This window comes from Colias croceus, chromosome 27 (genome assembly GCF_905220415.1).
Source record: "Colias croceus chromosome 27, ilColCroc2.1".
Lineage (NCBI taxonomy): Eukaryota > Metazoa > Arthropoda > Insecta > Lepidoptera > Pieridae > Colias > Colias croceus.
Window position 1 is genome coordinate 1,298,459 of NC_059563.1, and position 22,353 is coordinate 1,320,811.

Genomic DNA, 22,353 nt, shown 5'->3' on the forward strand with positions numbered 1-22,353 from the left:
AACCAATTTATGAAAATTAGTACTTTTAACATAAATAATGTTAGATTTTTAGGGCTCCGAACCTCAAAAGGAAAAAACAGAACCCTTATAGGATCACTTTGTTGTCCGTTTGTCTGTTAAGACGTTTTTTTGAAGCGCGTGGAGGTATCAATTTGAAATTTATATTGAATACTCAAGATTAAGAACCCTTGGGGCTGTAAAAAAATGAAACTTATAACGCAACGCAATTAAAAGATACCTACATCCGTTAATACTGCAAATTTCCGCAAAATTAAATATTCGCAAGGGAATAAAAAAATACACAGGATGCTTGCCGTGTATACAGTCTTAAAATATGGTAAAAAGCAACGTCTTATAACACAGATAAAGGAAAAATTGCTAAAAGTGTAAATTTTAAGTTACAAACATAATAAAAAATAGGTTTGTTAGGAGTCCAACTCGCACTTGGCCGTTTTTTTTGTTTCTATTGTTTGTGAATTACTTGAAATATTAAGTAAAACTAAGTCAAAGTAGTAAGATAAGTAAGAGAGTAAGAATATTCACGTTGCGTTAAATGTCAGAAGGCTGTTTTGAAAATTGAGACATTGTTTTTTCCCAGTATCACAATATATTATCAATTATCATTTTTAAATGTAACTAAGTGATTTTAATACTTAAAAGACATTTGCCATTATTAAAACTGAGAGATTTGTAGTAATTTTCATTGAATTTCTTTAAGAATATTACAAAATTGTGTTTTTTATCAGTACTATGTTAGCCTTGTCAGTCCCCTGGAGGCCAAATCCAGAAAATTTAAAATATCTCACAATCTACTTAAAAAAGTGGCTGGCCCGATTTGGAACAATATATTTATTAGATTAGCTATCATATACACCCTAATTTGTAATAATCTGATATAAAAAATATAGTAAACAAAATATCCTTCAAAGTTACCCCATTTTTGTATAATCACCCTTATACATTATTTAACCGATGGAGCTTATATATAATAATTAGAAGTAAAAATAAATATTTAAATAATACTAACATAATAGTTTTTTATAAAACTGAAGAGTTTTTCGGTTTGATTGTATGCGCTAATCGTAGAAAGTACTGTATAGAATTGTCTGTAGGATAGTCCATTTATAGGGGATGTTAAAACTAGTATTGCCTGCGGCTGCGCTCATGTGGTCAAAGAAAATTCATAGTATAAAACATAGTACAAAACGCTTCCCCTTAAAAGTTCAGGGATTTAACTTTTCAACTAACTACCTATTTTTTATTATAATACATAAAGTTTACTTCAATATATTATGTAAATAACACACTAAGCTGGTCTACTGTGTGCACGGGTATATTCCCACACAAGTACGGTCTACCTGCGCTATACCTGTACAGGTGGACCTGTCAGGTGTACCTTAGCGTGTGTGGCAGCCATTACACTTAGGCCGGTTGCAGAGCTTGACCGACCATCAGTGCGTACGTCAGTCGCGCTTGTCATATGTATGGAAATTCATAAAACCGTTCATAGCTAGACTAGACCGACCATACGCACGCGTATTTCCACTCACACATTACAGTATTAAAAAACCATTGACTATAAAATGCGTCAATGTAAACACCGAAATAACATTTTTTTGTCTTATAATAAGAAATCAATAACAATTAATTATTTTGTTTTGGACATTTTTAATGAGAGAAGGTGATACACCTTATAATTTTATTAAAAAAATAATCAATAAGTGTTGATATAGTCCAAGAGTTGACGTGCATTTTAGAGACGTGAACTTAAAAAAAAAGAAGTTTTATTAAATGACTAACGTTACTTTAACTTTTTTTTCTTGCTAAAATTCTCATCATCTAGTTGACACGAATGACTCTTTCATCTTGAAGAATCGAATATTATTTTTCAAAAGGGCATTAATTAAAAAATGATAAAATAAAATACACACTTAAAATGAGTTTTAAACATTTTTGAAGTGAAACTTCTTTATCGGGGTACGCTCGTCGCTTTTTCTGCTAATCTATAATAGATAAATTGTATGCACAAGCTCTTACACTATGTCTAAATTAAATATTTAACCCAATATATAAACATATATGATAACACATTATCTGCCATTTATAAATATAAGCAATTTGCAAAAAAATCAGCATATCAAAAAGAAACAGTAAGTATATACTTATCACGTCTTTTAATTTTTTATATTGGTTTATCCATACTCTACCATTTTATAAAATTATCCGTTTTTATTCATATACTGTTTTCTTAATTAATAAAATGATATGCTGGCTTCTACAAAATATGATTAGATTTGTTTAATATTACAGTATTATGATGATATTAGTAAATATAATACTTTTTTGTTTCTAATTATAAGGTGATGATATTTATTAAACCCCTCATATTTATTTAGATACGACAAAGCATCATCGATTTTCCCCTACATAGTAAGAATCGATTTTAAGAGCAATTGTTTTATTATCAGTATTTAAATTCATCCCCTGTTGTCTAGCGCCATCTTTTTCCCATACTGGAAACAATACTGCTATAAGACGTCATGGTAACCCATATCATTCTCTATTTCAGGTAACACGATGAAGCTACAAGTTTTTACCGCGGTTTTACTATTTGGGCTTGCCTGCGCCGCCCCTCCCGAAAGGGATGCTACGATTATCACAAAGCAATACTTTTCCGAATCATATGTCAAGTACACAGGCGAACATGAAATAGTCAACCTATTGGTTCCCCTAAACGCTTTAAACTTTGACGACCTGAGTTCTGCCATAGATGAGGCTATGAAATCGTATAAGACCTCAGAAGATATCAACAAAGTAACCATTTTCTTTGCTCAGGCTGACATTGATGAAAGCGGAAAGCGTACTTACCACGGTCTATACGCATTAAAGAACGGTGTAGCGAGGAGGATTCTAGAAAACGGAAGAGATGCATCTGCTTCAGTTGATGATCAGAAAACAGTATTCTTAGCTGCAAGTGACGGTGTGTATCTCTTCGATGGTGAAGACCGTTCAGTGCAACAGTACGGCTCTATTACTGACAGTGTGATTGGTATCGCTAAAGAGAGCGAAGGCGAGGTATTATACATATTAACTGAAGACAATTCTGTATACAAAGTCACTGACAACGGTAACAAGAAAGAAAAAGTTGAAGATATTGAAAACGCGCAACAAATCAAACTGGACAACGAAGGCAATTTGTTCTTCTATACACCTGACAAGAAAGTACATGTGCGAACATCTGAAGGAGTGAAACAAATTGACAGTTTGCCAGAAAATCCTTCCAGCATTGTGCTGGTCAATTGCCCGGTTGTTCTTGAAGAGGGTCTTACGGTACTCGTTGATCGTGATCTCTACATTGTTTACAAGAATGGAACTAGCGAATTCTATGGTCTTGAATTCGCACCTGATTTCATGCCCACTGCTTTTGGCCCAGAAGCGACACTCTTCCAATATCATGCTTATGATAAGAAAATCTACGAATTCAATGTAGTTGCATTATTGAATGCAGAGGAATCTAAAAGGAGTGAAAAGCCCGATGGTTTACTTAAGTTTGTTACTGAAAAACGGGCCCAAAAGAATAAGGTTTAAGCTGAGTTTTAAATATTATTTAAAATAAAACAATCACATAACTGAATTTTCATTTTATTTCGAAACACCTGAAATATTTTAAAACATTCATAGCTGAATGTAAAAATAAGTATCGTCCGAAAAGTATAGCTTGGCGATTTTCGTATATGGCTGCACGACGATGCACGATGGTTACCTGTGCAAAAGTTAGCCTGTTACAAATGATTGAATTGTTTTTTTTAAATCAACGCATTCGCGTCGGTATGGCGGGCTCTATGTCACACCGGAAAAGTATGGCATGACACTATCTACCACCTACATCTTTTTTATGGGCTATCGGTAAATTCTAAAATTTTTGTGTTACAAATCGTTTGACTTTCGCTATTTATCCGACGAGTTCGACTAACGCCCGCGCGACTAGTCCGCCGGTACCAGCGTTCTGACCATAATTTTTTTTGTTATTGCGTTCTAAGACACTTTAGAACCGCCATCCTGTTACAAATGACCCTAAATTTTGTGTCAGTATCTCCCGGCCTAATATCTAATTTCATACTACCTATCGTCAATTGTCAATTGTATAAACAATAATGATAACCACATTATCAGCCATGTATATAACTAAGCATTTTGCAAAAAAAATACACATTTCCTGAAGAGACAGTAAGTATTTCACATCTTTTAAAATTATATCTATATATTTAAAATATAGTGTGTTTGTCCGTCTACAAAGAGGCTTATTAGAAAGTTTTACTTAACTTTACTAGTTCAATTTTTGAAAGTTATTACCAACTCCAAGCCGTTAAAATCCGTTCAAACGTTCTTGTTATTTTCCCGTATGCATAGTTACCAAGCTGAAGTTAGATGTGCCATTTTTTCTATCCTTTTTTTTTATTTTCCCAAGTTTTAATTACTGAACTTCATTATTTCCGAATTGTAATATTCCATATTTATCTTTAATACCCTGCATGAATAATAACTACGATATATTCCTAGTTATTTTAAATTTTAATATAAACAGATCATTATATAATTGACTCCTGTACAAACAATATTCTAAAATACTTTATCATTGACATTTCACCTTCCAGCATGTATATGTCGTGGGCATATCGTAGATTTACCCATTTCATGAAATGATTGATCATTTCGTGAAATGGTCGCATTTCATGATGTGGCCAACATATTAGTTTGACCAGATCGTCAAATCGTCAATGTTTTACGATTTTGTCACCCACATTTGGCCAGATCGTATAAAATATAGGGAGTCGATAAAATATTTAAAAAATTCAGGATATTTAAATTTTAATTAATTAAATTTAGAATTTGTTTATTGTCATTCAAGTTAGTGCCGCGGCAGCGGCCGGCGAGTGCCGGAACCGAATCGTTTTTGTAATAGAAAACAGTTAGGTTATGTTAGGTTAGACTTTGTTATAATAATTTGCCAGAAGTGCTTTTTAGAAAAGAAACAATTATAATAATATAGTAGGATATAATATGAAAAAACCGCGCGTTTAGTTGGCCATCTCGAGAAACGATTTGTTATCATTGATCTGCTCAAACCACATCATGATGTGGCCAATTATTGGCATTCAATCATTTCATGAAATGCGACCATTTTGTGAAATAAGTATGTATTTGATAATATTGTTGGTACAGGAGTCAATTATATAATGATCTGTTTATATTAAAATTTAAAATAACTAGGAATATATCGTAGTTATTATTCGTGCAGTGTATTAAAGATAAATATGGAATATTAGAACATCGAGATAGTTACGATAAATTATTATTTTCTTCAGTCTAGATAAATTTGATTTCAGGGACAACTGTATATGGTATAACATATATATTAAATTCATATTATTCTAATTTTCAGGTGAAACGATGAAGCTCAAAATTTTTGCCGCGCTTTTGCTACTCGGGCTGGCTCATGCCGCCCCTACAACTTACAATTATTGTATCATTGTGAAGAAAGAACAGTTCCCAGAAAATTTGGTCAAGTACACAGGCGAACACGACATAGTCAAGATAGTGGTTCCTGTGAACTCCTTAAATTTCGACGACTTTGATTCTATAGTGAAAAAAGCAATTCATTTCAATCCCAAAGTAGCGGGTAACTTAACCTTATTCTTTATTGAAGCTGATGTTGACGAAAGCGGTAAACTGAACTACCAAGGCTTATACGTATTGAAAAACAACAAAGCGAAGAAGATTCTGGAAAACGGAAGAGATGCTGCTGCTTCAGTTGGTGACAATACGTCTTCAGTCTTCTTAGCTGCAAGTGACGGTCTGTACCTTTACAACGATGAAGACCAATCTGCTCAAAAGTACGGCTCAATCACTGACAATATCATTGCTATCGATAAAGAGAGTGAAACCGATGTATTATACATCTTAACTGAAGACAAAACCGTATATAGAGTCACTGACAATGGAAACAAAAAGGAGAAACTCGAAGATGTCAAAAACGCTCAGCAATTAGTGATAGACAGTCAAAACAATCTGTACTTCTATACTACTGACAAGAAACTTTATGTGCGAACGTCTGAGGGAGTTAAACAAGTCACCGGTTTGCCTGAAGAGCATTCCAGCCTTGTTCTGGCGAAATATCTGGTGGGCCTTGACGATTTTCTTCCAATTCTTGTTGACTATAAATTCTATAGTGTTTACGCAAACGGAACTTTCAGTACATCACCTCAAGTTGAATTCACTACTGATTTCCAACCTACTGCTTTTACTCTAGAAGGTACGATTGTCCAATACTACGGATATAACAAGAAAATCTATGAAATAAATCAATTGCCATACACAGTGGGAAAATGCTGGTATTAAAAGTGACGATTTGATAAGAATTGCTGCAGAAAAACGATTCAAGAATAAGAATAAAGAATAAGTAATCTGAGATTTAAATAACGTAATTGTAATAAAAATTTAAATAGCTGAATAGTTATTTTATTTCAAAACATCAGAAAATTGTTGAAACACTGAAATTGATTTAGAAACTTTAGTAAAAATGTAAAAAAAAAAATACTTTGAACAAAACGCACCTCTGTCTATTACCACAGATCTCTAATTTAAAAATTCATTGTAGTATCACAGTATTACCAATATTGTAATACTGTGGTAGTATCTTCAATAGGTACATATTTCCTATTTGTTGATATTACATAGGTATGTTCCTAGGGCAGGCGGAAATTCGTACAATGACCTAACAGGGGTAACCAACCTTTGTGTAACCTGAGAACATTATTAAAGGGTGAAAGTGAAAGTGAAAATCTTTATTTCAGTAACCTACATTACATAACACTTTGACTTTGACTTGATTATATCTAACTTACTTTGCAGTAAGCTGTAGGTTTGACACAATTTACTACTTTTTCGCGGGTAGGCGCACAAAAAATAATAACGTATTTTTGCTGTGTCTGATACTTTAAATTCTATTTTTACTTATTTTTAAAAGTTTTTCCATATATAAATGTGCTAGTTGAAAGCCTTTACCTGCCAGTGTTCTCTCCATATATCAATTTCAACTCTTTGACACTTAAACTGCACTATTCACTTTATATAAACTCACTATGGATTCTGTTCAACACTCTATGATGGAAATGACTGCTACATTTAATAAGAAAATGGCGGAGTTTCAGCGTGATCTGCAGAATATCAGCAGCAATAACTCACAACCTGCCTCCAGTAGCCCAACATCCAGACTGGCAGCTGAATTCAATGCATTTCAGTCTTTTGTGTTGTCATCCCTCAAGACTTTGCAAACTCAAATTGCTTTTCTCTCAAACCAGTTGAATAATTTGGAAATGCGAAGTCGCAGGAAAATGTTATTGATTCATGGTGTGCCAGAAGATAGTAAGGAGAATCCCACCAAATTAGCCATAAAAATCTTGACCGATAATCTAAAAAATCTTGACTTGAATGAAGATGTTATATCCCGTTGTCATCGCTTGGGTTTCTCTAAGAAAGACAAGCCAAGACCTATAGTTATCAAATTCAAGGACATTGTTAAAAGAAATAGCATTTGGTACTCCAAAACTGAACTAAAGGGAAGCGGTTTCACGCTATCTGAGTTTTTAACCAAAGACAGACATAATATCTTTGTGGCAGCCAGAGCCCGCTTTGGCATTACAAATTGTTGGACAAAGGATGGGAGTATTGTCGTGCAACTTGATGATGGGTCCAAGCGAAAAATCACTCTGATGGCTGATCTGGATAAAATTCCCTCCAATCATACAAGTTCTTCCATTGGTGCGGCTGGTTCCACGTCTAACATCCACAAGGAGTCCAAAACGGCGTCCAATATTAGACCAAAGAGATTTGGTCGTGCTAAGTAGATCCTGTAGGTATCTTATTGTTGTGTATTCAAACCCCATTGTTTTTATCTATTTCTTTTAAACTTTAATTTCCATATGCAATGTACTATTCTATTTATATGTCTAACTTTTCATTCCTCTTCCTCTGTTAATCTCTAAATTGAAACTGTTATCAAACCTTTTGTTTTTCTTTTCTAACTTTTAATGTAGGTAGTACTTGTTTACTTTTATTATTTCACTCTACAGGTAGGTAGGTACTATAAATTGTTATGTTTCATTGGTGACATAATATGACAGTTGTCAGATGTCAACACTTCAAAGTCAATCTTATAACCTTGCAGTTTTGGATACTTGCCTTTTGGTATTAAGTATATTGTATCTATTTTTAAGTGTCCCATCTCTTACGAAACTGGTGGTAATGGTTTGTTTAACAGGTTACGCTTATTTTTTATTATCTTATAGTTTTAATTGATGTATTTATTTAGTAGGTATATAAATATTTATTTTTTTTCAATTTATAAGTAGTATTTTTATATTGTATTTTATTATTAAGTTTCTCATTTCCATAATACTCGGGTACCACCAGAAGGACGGTACCCGGATCTTTGGAAGGCTTACGTGGGGACACGGATCCAACACGCAGAGGCCCTTTGAGATTTTTAATGTGTTGGGGGACACCAGCCGCAGCCTGCCCATGACTGCACTATAGAGATACAGCCCTAGGCAGTCCGCGGCCGATGTAGGACTATTGCAAGATGAGGAAACAAAATAAACTGGGCTATGGAAGGGATGTTAATGGACCGGAATTTAGGACTATGGAAGACTATGGCACCTGCCTTTCTACTAAAATATAGCAAAAAATTGTTGGCAGGTGGTGACTCGCCCTCTCACTGTATGGGCCCCCGAAATAAGTCGCTGCAATAGTGCGACAAGGGGGCAACATATTGTGAGCAGCTAAGGGTGGAGAGGCGTCCCTGGACTTTAAACGACGATCACGCGCTCCCTGAGGGTCCAGCATCACGTGCCCACTCGCCACTTACGCTTCGCATCCACCCTTCGAGCTAAAAGCTCTCGCGACTCCACTCTGGCCGGCCGGTTAAGGCAAGCCAGAGGTGGGGGTCCTGTCCTCGTCAGGCTTCACTCCGACCGGCCGGTGAAGGCAAGCCGGAGATGAAGACAGGGGCCTCCCCCGGGAGCACTCGGTTCCCGCGGGGTCGCTACTCCCCGACACCCCGCCACAAGGCGTCCTGCGGGTTGACTGACTGCACGGGTGGAATATCTATTGTCACATAGACAATAGATATTCCAACCGTGGGCGATGGGGTCGTCACATCCCTACGCCCTTATTATTAATATTATTATTTTTTTATGATGTCTTTAAACTACAGCAATTCTAGCGACTCATTTATTTCAATTTCATCGATCGAAGAGCTGTCAGGGGATGACAGCTTTCACAGTACATCTTCTCCCTTAAATGTCCCCTCTCTTTTCGACAATGGTCATAAGAACTTTAACGTTGTTCATATCAATGCTCAAAGTATCCCGGCTCACTTTCCCGAACTATTAGCTTCTTTTGATTGTAATTCTCTTCACGCTATTTTAATTTCGGAATCCTGGTTAAAACCTTGTTTACCTTCTTTATCTTATAGTCTCCCAGGATTCCAATTAATTCGCAATGACCGCATTGGTAGGGTTGGGGGTGGAGTAGCTATCTATTTACGTTCGCATATTCCTTTTTCCATAATTAGTAGCTCTCCTCAACCTCCTCCTGCTGATGCGGCTGAGCACCTTTTACTTGAGGTATCCTTATCCAATACGAAAATTCTCCTTGGTGTTTTTTATTCTCCTAATTTAACCGTCAACTATTTTTCGTCTTTTGACCATCTTCTTGATATTTATACCCCTGCCTATAAACATGTAATATTTATGGGCGATTTCAATACCTGCCTTCTCAAGGGTGATCTACGTAGCAAAAAGTTAATGTCCATTGTTGATTCCTTTAACCTAAAAATCCTTCCTCTTAACGCTACCCATTCCCTACCAAATTGTTCTCCCTCCCTTCTTGACCTTATCATAGTTTCGTCTCCTGAACTTGTCGCTAAGCATGGTCAGTGCTCAGCTGATTTGTTCTCCTTCCACGATTTAATCTTCCTTTCCTATAAGTTAAAGCCTCCCAAAGCTAGGCCTAGTATCATTATGCGGCGCAATTTTGGTAAAATCAATGTAGATCGTCTTTGTGAAGATGCCGCTGATACCGATTGGTCAGTCATTTATTCAGCAGGTTCCATTGACGAGAAGGTTGCGTTATTTAACTCTCTACTTCTGAACCTATTTGACAAACATGCTCCTTTGCGCCCAGTCAAGGTGAAGCATTTACCAGCGCCATGGATGTCAGCTGAGCTCAAAGCACTTTTAAAAAAGAAAGCACGTGCGAAATCAAAATTAAAGTTGCTCGATTCTGATGTCAACCGAGAAAAGTATCAGAGCATACGAAATCGCTGCAATACATTATGTAGGGATGCTCAACGACGCCACATCTCTGAATCGATCGAAAACGGCGATCCATCCAAAATGTGGAAATTTCTCAAATCCCTTGGTATCGGCAAGGCTGCGCAAAGTTCCCTTCCAGACACGGTTTCTATCGATAAACTTAATTCCCATTTTTCTAATCCTCTCTTGGATTTTGACACTAATTCTAAAGCGCGCACCTTAAGCTCTCTCAATTCATTACCGTCTCCAGACTATCTACCGTTTGTCTTAAGTCAATTTTCGGATTGTGGTGTTAAGAAGAGCATATTGTCTATTACCTCTAAGGCTGTTGGTAGTGATTGCATTGGTCGGTGCATGATTATTCCTATCCTTTCCATCATTAATCCTGTTATTACGCACATCCTTAACTCTTCTATTTCCACGGGCACATTTCCAGCTTATTGGAAAGATGCACACATCTTGCCTCTCCCTAAGACCTTAAATCCTGTATGTCCCTCAGACTTCCGACCCATTGCTATACTGCCTTTCCTGTCTAAAGTCTTGGAAAGGTTAGTGCAGGAGCAGTTAAGCCGCTTCCTTAATTCCCACAATCTCCTTAATCCTTATCAATCTGGATTCCGCCCAGGTCATAGCACGACCACTGCTCTTATTAAAATCACTGATGACATACGCTTGGGTTTCGACAATAAGCAGTTAACAATCCTTACGTTGCTAGACTTTAGCAACGCCTTTAACACCGTCGATCACGAGGTTTTGTTGGCTATGCTACGCTCTATTAACATATCTCCAACGACTATTGATTGGTTTCGTAGTTACTTGCAGGGACGTCGGCAGCGTGTTCTAGTGGAGAACCTAACCTCTTCCTGGAGCAATGTTCATGCCGGGGTTCCGCAAGGTGGCGTGTTGTCTCCTCTCCTTTTCTCAATATTTATAAACTCTATCTCCAATAACATAACTTCTCCTTATCATATGTACGCAGACGATTTCCAACTATATTCGCACGTGTCACTGCCTGAACTTCCTGAAGCGATTTTCCGTACTAACTCTGATCTCGCAGCCATCGTCAATTGGAGCAAGGAACATGGCTTAAAGGTAAATCCCGTAAAAACTAAAATCATTGTACTTGGCAGTAAGCCGCTTATGAGCAAAATTAAATGGGATTGCTTGCCGGATGTTGTGGTTGATGGTTGCCGCATTCCTTTCAGCAAAATAGTTAAAAGCCTTGGTTTGTACCTTGACCAGAACTTATCTTGGTCGGAGCACATCATGCAAATCCGCAAGAAAGTTTTTGCTGGTGCATCTTCGTTGCGCCGCTTGCGTAACTTCCTACCGATCTCCACCAAAATTGCGTTAGCCCAATCCCTTCTGCTTCCCTTCCTTGACTACGCCGATTCCTCATTCCCTGATCTTTTTGAGTACCAGTTAGACATCCTTGAGAGGCTGCAAAATTTCTGCATTAGATTTATTTTCGGATTGCGTAAATTTGACCATGTCTCGGAATATCGCAAAAAACTTAACTGGCTCCCCATCCGTCTTCGCCGGGACGCCCACATACTTCAGCTTCTGTACTGTGTTCTGTTTGACCCTAAAACACCTGTTTATCTTAAAAATCAGTTTCATTATCTTAGTGAAAATAGCTCAATCTCTCTTCGCTCTTCCAATCTTCTAACTCTCTCTACACCGGTTCATCGCTCAAATTTCTACGGCTCCTCATTTACTGTTCGTGCTATTCAACTTTGGAACGCTCTGCCTGAATCCATCAGGCGGGCGAAAAATATTAGTAGTTTTAAAGCTCTGGTTAAAAGCCATTTCTTATCATTATAATATTGTGTTGCTATGTTTAATTTATTTCTCTCGATATTATATTTATGTATGAGACATCATTTATTATATTATAATATTTTGTGTTATTTGGTATATTTAGTATATGTATTTATATTTATATATATATATTTATTATATGTTTTATGTTATCTGTATATATTTATTTTTAAATATAATATTTTAATATATCAATAGATGTATGACTATGATTATATTATTATATCTCTTGTTTTTGTATTGTATATAAATTAGTTATTTGTACAATGTATCAATTATTTAGACATTGAATTTGCGCCAACGCGTACTCGTTCAACATTCCTTACAATCAGGGTTGCCTGGAAGAGATTGCTCTTGAGCAATAAGGCCGCCTTTTCGTGCATATGTGCCCGTGTGTTATTATTGTATAAAATTTTAGACTAAGTTTGCTTGCCCTGGTATGTATGTACAATAAAGCATAAATAAATAAATAAATAATTTACAACAAAAAAAAAATGTTAGACCACTTCTGCTCTTAGGTTCTAACTTCTAAGTGTTTTATAATAAAAAAATAATAATTATTTTAGTAACATCTTATGAAATTAGTGAATTATTTACTTTATTTATATTATCCGCACCTCATCCAGACATGTCAAAACAAGTTTGTTATCTCTGAACGACCGCGTCGCTCACCTCACCTTGTACCATGAAAAGCGGTACGCTGCGTAAACGATAAAGTAGTGTATGAAGAGCGATAGGTATCGTTTTATTTTGATGATAACATAATACTTCGTGTCATTGTACGAATTTCCGCCTGCCCTAGGAATATACTATAGTATAGTATTATACAGGGTGTCCCAGAAGTCGACGTCAAGCCGAAATTTTCTGAAAGGCAATGCCACACCAGTTATCAGAAAAATTGAAAAAAAAAATTAAGTCATGTATTTTTGAAGTTATGGATTTTTTTATTTAATTCCAGAAAATGTACACCATGTGACAGTTTTTTCATTCCTGTTTTTACAAATATTTACTTTTTGCCAATTTTTTTTCTCTTACGTCATCCCGAATAGTGTTTTATGTAACCTGTGATCCTAAACCCTGTGCCGATCACTCCAACTGTCATGGAAAATGTCATTTTATACCGTACCAAGTTTTCAAAATTAATTTTTCGCACTACTTCAACTGATCGTCCTGAAAAAAAAATGTACTACTCCAGTTTGGCAAGTAGCTTTAAAAGTTAGCGCATTTAATAAGGATTCTAACGTGGTATAACACTTACTCCATTATATCTTAGATCGGCCATAAAAATTTTTTTTGTTAAACAAAGTCTGTTTTTAACAATTTCTTTGAAATTCTAAAAAACTATTCTAGGATTTGTAAATCCCTCTCATTTAAATCATTTATATTCCCAGTGGTTAAAACTTAAAACCACCCTACGATTTTTAGACCGGGAGATATTGACACAAAATTTCGAGTCATTTGTAACAGGATGGCGGTTCTACAGGGGTCTTAGTTAACCATCGTCGTGCAGCTATTTACGAAAATCGCCATGCCATACTTTTCGGACGATTCCAAATGGTCGCCATACCGCCGAAAATCTGCAAAAAAAAATTTATTTCGCCAAACTTTTGTACCAGTATTGCATTTGGATTTTTGGAGAGTATTTGATAAAATGTGACCATTATTATATTTGCCATACTTCTAGTAGGGGGAAAAAGTGCTGTCATACTTGAAAAATTAATTTAGTATTAATTTATATAAGTGAAGATTTCCACCACCTAGATCTTTGAAATTTTGTATTTATTTTCGTTGAACCTCAAACTTACAGGAAAAATTAGTGCCATACTGTTACTAATCGTTCAAAATACGAATAAAATCTTACAATAAAAAAAAAAAAAATTGGTTGCCTGTAAAGTCGGTATACGGGCGAAAGTTTTACGTGACAACGACTTTTTATGTCTGTCTTCTCGCTCTTAGGCGAGCTAACCATGCCCGAGTGGAAGTGACGCGTGCCTCTCACTCGCTCTCATTGTGAGCGCATAACGTGAGCGGAGCGTAACGCAGTTTCTTGAAGTGTCACCCGGCAGACGTTGTCACGTCAAAATCTTATACACATTCGCCACCTCCCACAGGTATGGCATTATCACACTTCTATTTATAATCATTCAGGAGTTGTTGAAAAAAAATTTAGGGTGGTACAAATGGTTCGGCGAAAAAAAAAATTTGCAGGTTTTCGGCGGTATGGCGACCATTTGGAATCGTCCGAAAAGTATGGCATGGCGATTTTCGTAAATGGCTGCACGACGATGGTTACCTGTGCAAAAGTTAGCCTGGTACAAATAGTTTAATTGTTTTTTTTTTAAATCAACAGATTCGCGTCGGTATGGCGGGCTGTAAGTCACACCGGAAAAGTATGGCATGACACTACCGCCTACTTCTTTTTTATGGGCTATCGGTAAATTCTAAAATTTTTGTGTTACAAATCGTTTGACTTCTCTTTTTTTCCGACAAGTTCGACTAACGCCCACGCGACTAAGCCGCCGGTACCAGCGTTCACACCATCGTTTTTCTTTTTGTCATTGCGTACTAAGACCCCTGTAGAACCGCCATCCTGTTACAAATGACTCGAAATTTTGTGTCAATATCTCCCGGTCTATTTAATTTATAACGTTTTATAATTTAGTATTTTTCGGGGAGTCTCCCCGTGACCACGCTCGAGCTCGCTGTAAAGTGTTCGAAACGTCGGGAAAATAATATAATGAATAAATCGCGTTTAAAATCCGTTAAAAGTCTTTAATCTCTAAATGTATAATACTCGCGTAAAATCAAACCCTAGAAAATACAATTTAGTTTTTTTTAAGAATTCTGACCGTTTCCTTTTCTTTTCTTATTAAAGGAGGAATTAAGTAAATAGATATTATTATTAATTATGTCTTGTTAATATTAATTTACGTTTGTTGATTATTATATTTACGTTGTATGTTGTAATTATTTAATAGTCCGTGATAATTATTTAAATAATTTATTGGGTTTAATTATTATGTATAGGTAATATCAAATCTATAAAACTCGCATGTTTATTTTATTTCATAACAAAGGATTTAAATATTTCCTTATATCTTGGTTTGAAAACAAATAATACGTGCTAGACAAAATATTTCGTATAATTAATTATTGTTATATAATTGGGCAAAAACTCCGCAACCAATTTAAAAATATAATATCATCTATTACAATATGATGTCGTAATTGTCGAATAGGTATTTATTGATCTTTGGTAATTAACATCTCTAAAGTGTGATTTAAGTTTAAATTATTATAATCCAATTTTGGTTCGTTTATGATTAAATTGCTAGGTTTTTTAAAAGGATTGCAATAATAAAAACTTTATGTTTTGATGTTTATAATTTAGTTAATACTAGCTTCCGCCCGCGACTCCGTCCGCGCGGATGTCGGTCTTTGCGTGGATGGTTTATTTCTCCATTTTGAGTAACTCTGACAATGACATCTTATAAATATCTATTGGACCCAAATACGGCTAGGCCTATAATAATACGCAACGTGTGTTCGCGGTTCTACAAAAAAACGTCTATGGATAAAACTGAAAAATTAAGATTAATTTTTTTTCTACGTATTTTTCCAGGATTTAAAGTATCCTATTTTACGCCCAGGCTAATAAGGTATAATATTAATACCAAGTTTCATCGAAATCGAACAGTTAGTTTTCACGTGATGTCTTCACATACAGACAGACAGACAGACAGACAGACAGACAGACAGACAGACAGACAAAAATTTTTTTAATCACATATTTGGGTTTGGTATCGATCCAGTAACACCCCTGCTATTTATTTTTTCAATATTTTCAATGTACAGAATTGACCCTTCTACAGATTTATTATATGTATGTATAGATAATACAGCTTATTACATTTTCTCATGACGTATAAAGAAATTATAGAGTACATTTAACAAGCGCATGTTTCTTTTTAGGATGCACTCTTTAAAATTTAAAGAGACTATGTTTTTTTTATAAAAAAACTCACATGCGCAAAACCTTAAGCAAATAGCTTTTGATTTCGACTCTTGTAATTTTCTAGTGATATATTGGCATCCAAAAAAGCTCCTAAAACTTTTTAAATACAAGACATACTCGCTTAGAACAAGCAGTAACTTATTAACTTATTCGTATCGCACAGTGTTAGCAACACAAATAACTTGTGAAATGAGTAGTCAATCGATTTATGGTAGGGGATTTACTAGCTTCAACTTGCATAGATGTAAGTTGTAATACAATCAAGTGATAACTGCGTTAAAAACAACCGACTTCAAAGTTGCACTTGCAACATTTACAAATGCAGACAAAAATGCTTATAAAATAAAAACTACTGGGCCTATCCGAATAAAATTTTTATGGGACCAATTCGACACCATCCCGCATCGAACAAAAAAAGAATCACGTAAATCGGTTCAGAAACCTCGGAATAATCGGTGTACATACATAAAAAAAAACATACCGGCCGAATTGATAACCTCCTCCTTTTTTTTGAAGTCGGTTAACAAACAATACAATATACCTAGATATACTTTATAAAATTATCATCTAAGAAGTCTTTAAGCATTGGACAGTATATGTTTTAGCGATCTGTCAGTTAAAATAACAAATAATGTTTTAAAATATAAGTTGAAAAGTTTTAAAAATAATAGTGAATTTATCATCAAGCGGTGAAACTGGCTGTCAATGTGCTAAATATTTACAATTTTTATATTAGAAAATGAGCTTACACCACAGAATACATAATAGTAGCTAAACGCTACAGAACGGACACTCTCCGCCTCCCGCCAAAATTAAACACTTACCTCACCCCGCACGATCAGACATGTTATGGTACCCATTTCCCCGCAAGGACGATACCAACGACGTCTTTAGACGAAACGCAACGAAGATTGACAAATTGACATAAAGCAATTTTATTATTTTGGATTTGTGATTATCGTTTTTCGTAGAAAATGGTTAGATATTGTGCTGTTTACGGATGTATTTCATCAGAAAAACGCGAATTTTTTTTTACGCTAGTCACAAATGTGCCAACCATAAAGAGTTTACACACACATTTGCAGTCTCTACAGTGTGACTGTCAAAACTATAATTTTGTATGGAGTGTCCGGGGTGTGCTTATACTTAGTACAAAAATATAAAAAGGGAATTCAAATAAGAAACATACATACAAACGATATTTTATTTTAAGCAAAGCTCATCTTTACCTTCAGCAACTTTAATAATCTTAAGCCTTCTTCCGGAGATCCTTTCGTTTTTGTGTGGCGATACTCTGAATGCTGTCAGTTTTGTCACCCAAGAAATCTTTAAGTTCCTCAAGAATGGAACTTAATACTATTGCGAGCATATTGTACTCGTATAGTTTCTTATTATGTGCATAGTATTGGATTAAAGCAGCCTCCATACCATACGCAGTAGGTATAGCGTTAGGTTTGATAATATCAACGCCGTAGTCTTCTGTCGTAACATTCTCATTAATAATGTACGAGGCGGCATCTACCACAACTGGAATTCCATTATCTAGAAGAATTGGTGGCTTAATAAGGGTAATTTTAGATGGGTTTTGGGGAAGTCCTGTAACATCTTTAACGCCTTCAGAGGTGTATACATGTACCTTCTTGTCAGGGGTGTAGAAGTACAGATTGTTCGCATAGTCCAGTATAATTTGTTGAGCATTCACGATGTCTTCAATTTTGGTTTTCTTATTACCCTCCTCTGTGACCTTGTAGACGCTGTTATCTTCGGTTAGGATGTACAAAACATCGCTTTCCACTTCTTGTGCGATACCAATGATGCTGTCAGAAACAGAACCGAATTTGGTAGCTGTTTGGTCTTCTTGATTGTAGACGTAAATGCCGTCGCTGGCTCTTTGGCTCTCCGTAGAGATGTTGCATCTCTCTGCGTATTTTACCGCATCTACCAAGGCGAATGCTCTGACGAACTGTTCGGAACAATAATAAATAAATAAATAAAAAGCCCATTTATTCTGAACTAAAAACTTATACACTATACTTACATATTATATTTTCTTATACACTATACAATTATAAAATTATAAAATATCTCTTAGTTCAGTGTGCCGTTTGGCATAGGCCTCCTCCAACATCTTCCACTGGATTCTGTCCCTCGCTACTCTTCTCCAGTGTGGACCCGCTGTCAGTTTTAGGTCATCCTCCCATCTTGTTTGCTGACGACCTCTGCTGCGTTTGCCGTCCCAGGGGCACCAGTTGGAAACAGTAGCGCTCCATTTATTTTGTGTGTCTCTAATCATATGGCCGGTCCATCTCCACTTTTGTTGGTCTATACGTCTAAGTATATCAGTTACTTGGGTTTTCTTTCTGATTGTGCTACTTCTCACTTTGTCCCTTAATTTTATTCCTACCATACTCCTCTCCATGGCTCTTTGACATCGCGCTAGTTTCTCTCTGTGCAGTTTAGTAAGTGACCAAGTTTCGCATCCATATATTATAACCGGGAGAATACAAGTGTCAAATACTTTTCTTTTAATTGTCATACTAAGTCCGTTAGATTTCACGATTTCTTTGAGTGACCAATATTTCTTCCAACCATTAGCTATTCTTCGATTGATTTCTTTTGAAGTTTGATCCTTGTGGCAAATAATCTGGCCTAGGTATATATATTCCTCTACATATTCGAGAGTATGGTTATCTATCTTTATAGGTGTTGGTTTGGAGTTTGTGAGCAACTTGGTTTTATCTTTATTCATTAATAGGCCGACTTTAACACTTTCTTCGTTGAGTGATTTTAACATTTCTTCGAGTTTTGTGGGATCGTCTTCAAACAGAACTATATCGTCTGCGAATCTTAGATGGTTAAGTTTCACGCCGTCAATGTTCAGGCCGAAGCTGTCCCAGTTCATCTTGCGAAAGACACTCTCTAAAACAGCTGAGAATAGTTTCGGTGATAGAGGGTCTCCTTGTCTTACTCCCCTCTCTATCCCGAAACTCTTCCCAAGGAATTCGAGCTGTATCCTTGCTTTACTATGCGAATAAATGCTCTTAATGATGTCAATATATTTAGTAGGTACGCCCTGTTGTTCCAGACTCTGCCATATTGCACTGTGACTTATGCTATCAAAAGCTTTAGAATAGTCAACGAATGCCATATACAATGGTTTATTATATTCTTTATATTTTTCCATAATTTGCTTCACTGTATGTATGTGGTCTAAAGTAGAGTATTTTTGTCTAAATCCCGCTTGCTCACGTGGTTGGTTTTCATCAAGCTTTTTGCTTATCCTACCCAGTAAAATTTTAGAGAAGACTTTGTATATGTTCGACATCAGACTTATGGGTCTGTAGTTGCCTATGTCTTCTTTGTGACCCTTCTTGAATATAAGAATGATGTATGACTGCTTCCATTGTGTTGGAATTACACCCGTTTTAATTATTTCGTTAAATATTGAAGTTAGTATTGGTAATAATTCGTTAATAGTGCCTTTCAGAAGCTCGTTAGAAATTTTATCTGGCCCCGATGCTTTTTCTGTTTTCTGGCTGTAAATAGCTTTTTCTATTTCACTGGGAATTATATCAGGTTCTGGTTCGATTATTTGCTTAATGTCATTTCTATGTAAGTTTCCACTGTTTTGAATTTTGTCTCTATTTGCATATAGGTTTTCGTAGAATTTTGTGGCTATTTCGGAAATATGTTTTCGTTGAGTTGAAGGACGTTTATTTCCAGTTCTAGAATCGTCATTAAGTTTAGGTATCCATTCCTTATTTATTTCTTTTAATTCGTTGAATGCTTTCTTTACACCTCCTGTTCTCTTTATGTGGTTTTCCAAAGCTTGTTGTCGTATCGCCTTTCTATCTTTTCTTATGTTTTCTCTAATTTCCTTGCTAATTTTAGTTATTAAATGTAAATTTTCTTTTCTTGGTTTGTTAGAAAGTAGTTTTTTCCTTTCTTCTATTAGTTGTAATGTTTGATTCGTTAGGTTGTATTTATTGTTTTTAATATTCTTGGGTTTTGCTAAATTTAGTTGTTTTTCCAATATTCCATATTTTGTCAGGACATCTATATTTTGGTCTTCAATTGTCAAGTCTTTAGTTGCCTTTTTAATATGTTCGCTAATATTTTTAAGAGTTTCTTCGTTAAATTGCTCTGATTTTTGTGGTTTAATAAATTTTCTAGGTGGTTTTGTTACATTTAGTTTCATAATGCTTCTTAACATACGATGATTTGTATTAAAGTTAAATCTTGACAAAACTGAAATATTGGAGAAGGCATTTTTGCAATTTGTTGCCATGTAATCGATCTCATTTTTATATTTGCCATCGGGGGAGATCCAGGTCCATTTATTTTTCGTATTTTTCTTGTAAAAACTGTTTAAAAGCGTAAGGTTGTGCTCCAATAGCAGTTCAATTAAAAGTTCACCGTTTGGACTTCTTTTACCGTGGCCAAAGTTACCTAAGACGTGTTCTTCCAGACATTGTTTTTCACCTACTTGAGCATTGAAGTCACCCATTAGTAGTATGTTGTTAGAAGAATAATTTCTTAGTGTTTTTGCTAGCTCTTCGTAGAAATGGATGGTATCTCTTCTTGCTGCTTGCTCAGTAGGAGCATATATTTGAATTACTGACCATAATTTACGGTATCCCGGTATGTTGATATTGAGGATGGCAATTCTGTCGGAAATTCCAATAAGTTCATGGATATGTTGTTTCAATGACTTCTTAATTAGGAAACCAACGCCCCTGTGACCGGCTATTTCACCTTTATGGAATAAGATGTAGTCTTTACGTTCTTCTATTTTTTCTTCTAGTCGTCGCATCTCACTTATACCTAGGATGTCCCAGTTTATGCTTTCAAGGGCTTTTTCAAGCTCTTGGAGACTTTCTTCAGTTCTAAGGGTTCTAGTGTTTAAAGTAGCAATTTTAAGGGTTTGGGTTCTTTTTGTTGGAGGGTGGTGGTCTACGTCTCCCGCGGGGACCAGCCGTGGTGGGAGGCATTTTGTTTGTTGAGTTTGAATACTTGTTGATGTAGTTTTCGTCAGTTTTCGGTGCTTTCTGTCAGTAGTTAGTTTTTTGAAGTATTTAGCTGAGGGTCCGATCTCGCTCTTTCAACATAGTTTAGTATATTCGGTCTAACAATGTCTCTTGGTTGGGTTTTAGGAAGTAGCTGTGTTGGTGTTCGATTCTTGAACGATTCCTTTGTATAACTTTTCTTCTGTGTTTTTGGTGAATCCGAGGATTCCCTTTTTCTTTTCTCCCTGTTTTCTTTCGGCTTTTTCACTATAAGTTTGTCGTATTTTATATAAGCAATGTTACCTTTCTTTTTTTCTTCTTCGACCAGGGGTTGTAGCTGTTTACGCTTCTCTAGGATTTCTTTGGGGAAATCTTCTTTGATGTTGATGCTTGGGGGAAGTTTTGGTTTGTTTATGAGTATCAGATGTTTTTTCCATAAGCTTGCGATGGTAACAACAACTGGTCGGTTTTTGTTTTTAATTTGATGTCCGATTCTGTACACGTTACATATTTCTGAAATGCAGATTTGTACTCCCATATCTTCTATGATTTTCCCAATTTCCTCTACTAATTCCGTTTCAGATTTGCCCTTTTCCTCAATACCAAAAAAGACTAAGTTGTTCTTCCTTTTATCTTTTTCTGCAAGTTTAAGCTTCTGTTCAAGTTCTGATATCTTAGTTTTGAGATTATTGTTTTCCTCGATAATAAGTAGTTTTCATTTTTTGGTCTATCATGTCCATAACGTTCTTAGTTACCGAGAGCGTTATAAGTTCCGCTTGTTTTTCCAGCTTCTCGTCTATTTTAAGTAAAAATAATTCTAATTTTTGTTCCATTATATGGGGAAATTTGAAGTTTGGTGCGGTATCCCTGTAGTAATTTTCTGTATGGTAACACTGACGCTGTTGTTGACACTTGGCAGTGATGGAATGATGACTTTAGGTTGACAAGCGACAGCTGTCACTTTTAGTCCGTTATTTATTTTGAGGTTAAAGAGAAGATTTTAGTTTTATTATTGTAGTTTGATTACTTGCAATGTGATCCTTCTTAAGAGTATTGTAGACATATATTTCCATAGAATTGCACTACACGGCACAAGAATAGAACAGTTTGGACACAATTTTTTATTTGTTTTCAC

General features: G+C 35.7%; 2 protein-coding genes across 2 annotated transcripts; both read left to right on the forward strand.

The window, feature by feature from the left end:
- The first annotated feature begins 2,578 nt into the window (after positions 1–2,578).
- On the forward strand, positions 2,579–3,634 carry LOC123703708. The gene has a single exon (XM_045651799.1). The coding sequence runs from the start codon at positions 2,779–2,781 to the stop codon at positions 3,586–3,588; it is 810 nt and encodes a 269-aa protein (XP_045507755.1). The 5' UTR covers positions 2,579–2,778; the 3' UTR covers positions 3,589–3,634.
- Positions 3,635–5,364: 1,730 nt separating this feature from the next.
- On the forward strand, positions 5,365–6,511 carry LOC123703704. The gene has a single exon (XM_045651795.1). The coding sequence runs from the start codon at positions 5,452–5,454 to the stop codon at positions 6,397–6,399; it is 948 nt and encodes a 315-aa protein (XP_045507751.1). The 5' UTR covers positions 5,365–5,451; the 3' UTR covers positions 6,400–6,511.
- Positions 6,512–22,353: the final 15,842 nt, after the last annotated feature.